Source organism: Bubalus kerabau, chromosome 10, assembly GCF_029407905.1.
Source record: "Bubalus kerabau isolate K-KA32 ecotype Philippines breed swamp buffalo chromosome 10, PCC_UOA_SB_1v2, whole genome shotgun sequence".
Lineage (NCBI taxonomy): Eukaryota > Metazoa > Chordata > Mammalia > Artiodactyla > Bovidae > Bubalus > Bubalus kerabau.
The window spans coordinates 9870907-9877246 of record NC_073633.1 but is presented as its reverse complement, the minus strand read 5'-3'; the positions used below and the strand labels follow the sequence as shown (position 1 = coordinate 9877246).

Sequence of the window (6340 nt, the reverse complement as noted above, 5' to 3'; positions counted from 1 at the left end):
CTTAAAAACCTGGAAATAGAACTGCCTTATGACCCAGCAATCCCACTGCTGGGCATACACACTGAGGAAACCAGAAGGGAAAGAGACACGTGTACCCCAGTGTTCATCGCAGCACTGTTTATAATAGCCAGGACATGGAAGCAACCTAGATGTCCATCAGCAGATGAATGGATAAGAAAGCTGTGGTACATATACACAATGGAGTATTACTCAGCCATTAAAAAGAATACATTTGCATCAGTTCTAATGAGGTGGATAAAACTGGAGCCTATTATACAGAGTGAAGTAAGCCAGAAAGAAAAACACCAATACAGTATACTAACGCATATATATGGAATTTAGAAAGATGGTAACAATAACCCTGTGTACGAGACAGCAAAAGAAACACTGATGTACAGAACAGTCTTATGGACTCTGTGGGAGAGGGAGAGGGCGGGAAGATTTGGGAGAATGCCATTGAAACATGTAAAATACATGTATGAAATGAGTTTCCAGTCCACGTTCGATGCACGGTACTGGATGCTTGGGGCTAGTGCACTGGGATGACCCAGAGGGATGGTATGGGGAGGGAGGAGGGAGGAGGGTTCAGGATGGGGAACACATGTATACCTGTGGCGGATTCATTTTGATATTTGGCAAAACTAATACAATTATGTAAAGTTTAAAAATAAAATAAAATTAAGAAAAAAAAAAGAAATAGGGGTTCTCAAAAAAAAAAAAAAAACCAAACCCCCTCCAAAGTTAATTAAGTGTGGCAGTAACAGCCGTACTGTTTGGGCTATTTGTGTAATGAAAAGAGCTTCTAAAAATAATACTTGGAGGCCCAGCCTGCTAGGCTAGGTGGCTGAGCCAGCTGGAGTGGCAGAAGGTGACCAGGAGCCGTGGTCCCCGTGCCGACACAGTGGTTGCAATTAAACGATGCCTCTCTTATTCAGATTGCAAAACCACTCCTGGCCAAGAGCCAGAGAGAGACTTCATCTGTGTCAGATGGCATTGAGCTCCTTCCTGAGAGGAGGTCCTCTGTCAACTTGATTTTCTTCACACTCCCAGACCCCAGGAGACTGCTGCTGGCTGTTCTCTGGAAAACCAGGATCCGCTTGAAAGAAAGCGTCCAGGAATCAAGCAGGGCCTTAGCTTGTTTTGCATGGATCAAAATCATAGAATATCACCACCAAGAAGGAATTTAACCTGATACTTAACCAAAAGAAGCATGGCGTGTGCAGGTATTCCATTGGAGTGATGTTTGATGTGGGACCAGAGGCGGAAAGGAAGAAGGGATGGAGGGAGGAAGGAAGAAACTAGAAACCACCAAAACACCTGTGTTAGAGTGCTGATAAACAAACCATAGCCAGCCACCCCACAGACTGTTACGCAGCCGTTTGAAAGACTGAGTGAGGTCTGCACCCGCTGACCTGGAAAGTGAGGTTTAGAGAGATGTCCAGAGCAGGGCTGGGGCTGCAGTTGGTAGACTGGGACAGCAGGCTAGATCTGGTCCTCTCTTTGGTTTTGTGTGTCACGTGAACTAAGAATAGCAATTTTACATTTTTTTGCCCAGAAATTGCTTTAAAGAGTTTGAGAAAAATTCAAGAGAAGAAGATGTTGCCACACATGAAAACGATGTGACATTCACATTTCAGTGTCCATAGTAACGTCCAGGATCATTCATCTGCACATTGTCTGTGGAGGTGGCTTTACACGAAACAGAGTTAAGTAAACTGCAGCAGAGAGCTTGCCGGATACAAAGCAGAACATGTTCACTAGCTGGCCCTCTCCTGAAAAAGCTGGTTGGATTCTTGTTCAGAGTATGGTGACGTTTTACAAAGCTAGAGTGTAGAACACTGTTCTCAGCACTTGGCAGAGTCAGTGTATTAACGTTGCCTACTTTTTCATTCATTTTATCGTTTATCCACATAGGTGTAATGCCTACCGGTGGAGCCAGGCCCTGGAACCAGCAGTGACCCAGCAGTTGCAGCACCCTTTTCTCAGAGCGTAGAGTCTGTGTCTAGAATCTCTAATATAAACAGTATAAACATGAGGCCGTCCTACTGCATGTCCTGTGATGACTTGGTGGTCAGCCCCTGGCATCCCATCTCCCTTCCTCCTCTCACTGTGTATCCTGATTGCCCTGGTCCCTCCTAAGGGGAGATGCCGGACTGGCCTCCTGGCATCTTGAAGTGAGGTCAAGGTCTAGAGGTGTTCATTTTGAATTCTCTCGATCTGGTTTCAACATGCTCAAAACTCCATCTTTGTGTTTCTAGCTCACGCTCTCCAGTGGACCCTAGAGGGCAAGGCAGCCATGCCGGACCCCCATCACGTGGATGGGGGCAGCTGTCCGTCATGGAGAAGGCTTCGGCCATAGCTCCACATGAAACCTCCCCAATAAAACCAAAGCCACCACCAGACTCATGCCCCAGTGCCTCAGTCTCCATGCAAAAGCCGGAGAGTGGAGATGTGTTCAGTCCTGGGAGGAAGCCCGCTCTGTTGGAGGCGATTTGAGGACTGCGGTTTGAACCAGGAACCTCGCTTCGAGACGTCGAGACTAGACATCCCTCATCTTCCTTCCTACTCATGCCCCCCATCTTCTTGGAGATCATTTTATTTATTCAAGAAAAAACAGCGCTAGCTCGGTCCCTGGAGCCTCCCCACATTTGGATACTTCTCTCGGCTCTGGTGGGCAGCCTGGAGCCCAGTGGTGGACATAACTGATCTGCTGGGGAGCTGGAAGAGGAGCAACTGCAGGCCCGGGGTGGGGGCAGGGGGGCCACAGGGGAAGGAGCTGTAGGGACCCAGGATGGCGTCCAACAGTACGGCCTCTTCCTCTTGTCTGGACCCCACCGCATTCAAGGTCACCGTCACCGTAGTCCTCATCCTCCTCATCCTCATCACCATCGCCGGCAATGTGGTCGTCTGCCTGGCGGTGGGCTTGAACCGCCGGCTCCGCAGCCTGACCAACTGCTTCATTGTGTCCCTGGCCATTACTGACCTGCTCCTCGGCCTCCTGGTGCTGCCCTTCTCTGCCTTCTACCAGCTGTCCTGCCAGTGGAGCTTCGGCAAGGTCTTCTGCAACATCTATACCAGCCTGGATGTCATGCTCTGCACGGCCTCCATCCTCAACCTCTTCATGATCAGCCTTGACAGGTACTGCGCCGTCACGGACCCCCTGCGCTACCCCGTGCTGGTCACCCCGGTCCGGGTCGCCATCTCCCTGGTCTTAATCTGGGTCATCTCCATCACCCTGTCCTTCCTGTCCATCCACCTGGAATGGAACAGCAGGCCTGAGAACCACACTGACGGTCACACCGTCCCCAAGTGCAAAGTCCAGGTCAACTTGGTGTACGGTCTGGTAGACGGGCTGGTCACCTTCTACCTGCCGCTGCTCGTCATGTGCATTACATACTACCGCATCTTCAGGATCGCCCGGGAACAGGCCAGGAGGATTCACAACGTCGGCCCGTGGAGGGCAGCCACGCTCAGGGAGCACAAAGCCACAGTGACGCTGGCTGCCGTCATGGGGGCCTTCATCGTCTGCTGGCTCCCCTACTTCACTGTGTTCGTTTACCGGGGGCTGCGAGGGGACAGCGCTGTCGACAAGACCGTGGAAGACGTGGTCCTGTGGCTGGGCTATGCCAACTCGGCCCTGAACCCCATGCTGTATGCCGCGCTCAACAGAGACTTCCGCACGGCCTACCAGCAGCTCTTCCACTGCAGCCCCGCCAGCCAGGACGCCCGCAGGACTTCTCTGGGGTCCAACAGCTCTCAGCTGGTGAGGCATCCGGGCCGGGGACCCAGGTGGCCGGAAGAGAGGCCCCTGAGGCTCCAGGTGTGGAGTGGGACTGAGGTCACGGCCCCCCAGGGAGCCGCAGACAGGTAACTCCCCCGGCAGTTTGCGTGCGGGACGGAGCATGGTGGAGGGGAGGGTCTCCCTCAGGGTGACAGCCATTCCCCAGGTGCTGCCTCGGATGCTGCATGCTGGGAAGCCTTCATGAGCACTTCGCAAACCCTGTGTTGCTCCTTCCTCCCAAACGCCCCCTCAGGTAGAACTTTTGACCTCCGTTTTCAAAAGGAGCAAGTCAGATCACAGAGAATGTTGCCAGGGCCCCTCACAGAGCTGGCATCTGCACAGAGCGCCCCTGACTCAGAACTGGTGGGCCCTCTCTTCTAGCTACCTCATCCTTACAATTGGGGGGCCTAAGTGTGCTCAACTCTGCCCACTTAGTTAGTGGTCACAGGTGTTCACTTAAATCCACCAACAGCCCTCAAATAGCCATGCAGTAGTGCAGCTGCTGGGGGCTTGAATCAGAGACCCCATTCAGCCCAGCCTTGAGCACCTGTTATGCACCAGCTCGTACTTTGTGGGGTGCTCAAGTGGAAGGGGAAAGAGGCTTGGCTGCATCGGGAAGACGCAGCCTTGAAAGCCAGGGTTGGGCATTGTAATTGTAGGTCTTAGGGGAAGATAGAAGGATTAGAAGTTAGGATGGGGGTAACCCAATCGCCTCTGTGCTTTGGAGAGAGGACTCTGGTTGTCCCTTCAGACGTGGACCTGAAAAATGAGATGGGGACATTGGTGAAGAGGGATCCGGGACTGCTCCATAAGAGGGAAGAGAATAGAGCAAAATCTAGGAGGCTAGTAAAAAGTGGGCTTGGAGACCACTGGATGTCTGAGACACAGGGCATGCAAGAGAGAGGAGGCCCCAAGACTCCACCCTCGAGAGGTACCCTGGCTGGAAAGATAAGGTCAGAAGGAGGTTGAGATAAACTCACTTGTGACAAAGCCCCTGAGGGGTATTAAAGGAAACCTCCCCAAAGACTTGAGGGGCTCGAGGAAGCTCACATTTGGAGAGAACTTTCACAGGTCTTGGCGAGCTCCATCTAGCTGTTGAGGGGAGTGAAGGATGCTGGTAGAATCCTTGACACATACAAATGCTCAGGAAAAGTCACCCTCCTTTCTCTTCCCACAGACCGTGCCTTTGCCCCCCAGAATGCTGGTCTGTGTGAGTGATCCATCTATCCATCCATCCATCCATCCACTCACCCATCCATCCATTCATTTGCAAACATGTGTCAACTTCCCATCACATGCCAGGAACTGTGCTGGGCAGCAGGGATGCAGAAGTGACGTTTTGGTGTCTGTTTTGACAGACAGGTATGGAAAGTCTGCTGCACAGCTTTATCTCGGCTCTGTGGCTTGAGCACACCTCTGCCCCCTTGGGCCTCAGCATCCTCCTCTCATGGAGTATGGGGTTTGTCCTCAAACAGCCTGCCCTGCTCACCTCCCAGAATCACCCGAAGCACACGGGAGCCAAGGGATGCGAACAAGCTGTGTGAGCCCCCCGGTAGGATACTTGTCTGCTCTCGATCTCTGAGCACCAGACTCGAGAAAAAAAGCTTGGATGACCACTGCACACCTACACCCTCTGGGAGCTGATATTGTTGGGGACAAAATTGCCCAATGAAACTCCTGGGCCTTGCAAGCAGCTGGGTGTGGAGTGTCCCCCCTTCAATGTAGGTCCCAGGCCCTCCCCTGTCCCCTGCTATCCTTCCAGAATGAGCTTCATTGCTCCTGCATCCAGCCTCCTCCAGGCCTCCCAGCCTCTAGATTCTCCCTGTCCAATCCATCCTCCAAGCTGCCCAAAGACATCTCTCCAAAGTGCAGATCAAGAGGTCTGACACTGGATGAGATGACCCTGTCCTGCCACACTGCTTCATTCAGGAAAAGCAGTCTTAAGTACAAAGCTAATTTAGTTCACAGAACAAAGGACAAAGTATGGAGTGTACACTCAGGAAAAAGCCGTTGACACGGTTCAGTCTGGTCATCATTCCACTTGCTCTTGCGCTAACCAGTGGGATCCAGGTTAACAGGCTGCCTTTACCCCCAGGTCCTCAGGGAGACATCCAGTAAGCACTGAACCAGCACTGACCAGCCCTCATCCAACACCCGTTAGGTGCCAGTTTTACCTTGGCCGTTATTTCCATATACTGATCTGTGACAGCGTCTTATCCCCACCCCTCCCAGGTGCTGGGTTGCAAAGGGAGATAAAGCCGGTCCCCCACGCATGCTACCACCCTCGCCACCTGTAACTGTTCACGGTCTGGTTGAGGAACAGATGCCATGGTTCAGCGCTGCATGTGCTAAGCCTTGAAATCCAGTGTGCAGCACACCCAGAGGAGGCAGTGACAGCCCAGAGAGCCTGGGAGCAGCCCTCCAAGCTGAGCCCAACATGCAGATGGGAGCGACCCTCCAGGCGGTGGTGCTGGGGCCCCATTAGACTCAGGGCCGCAGTTCGTTCTCTGTACCACCTGTGAAGTAGGTGTTTAGCTTCCACGTTACAGATGGGGGGGA

General features: G+C 52.5%; 1 protein-coding gene across 1 annotated transcript; it reads left to right on the top strand.

Moving 5' to 3' along the window:
* The first annotated feature begins 2791 nt into the window (after nucleotides 1-2791).
* Nucleotides 2792-4995, top strand: HRH2 (histamine receptor H2). Its single transcript, XM_055536248.1, has 2 exons — nucleotides 2792-3867; nucleotides 4959-4995. Exons 1-2 carry the CDS (start codon nucleotides 2792-2794, stop codon nucleotides 4993-4995), a joined length of 1113 nt encoding a protein of 370 aa, XP_055392223.1.
* Nucleotides 4996-6340: the final 1345 nt, after the last annotated feature.

Coding starts and splice junctions, on each gene's coding strand:
- HRH2 (XM_055536248.1), top strand. CDS start 2,792: ATGGCGTCCAACAGTACGGCCTCTTCCTCTTGTCTGGACCCCACCGCA. Junction 3,868..4,958: donor CCCCAGGGAGCCGCAGACAG/GTAACTCCCCCG, acceptor CTCTTCCCACAG/ACCGTGCCTTTGCCCCCCAG.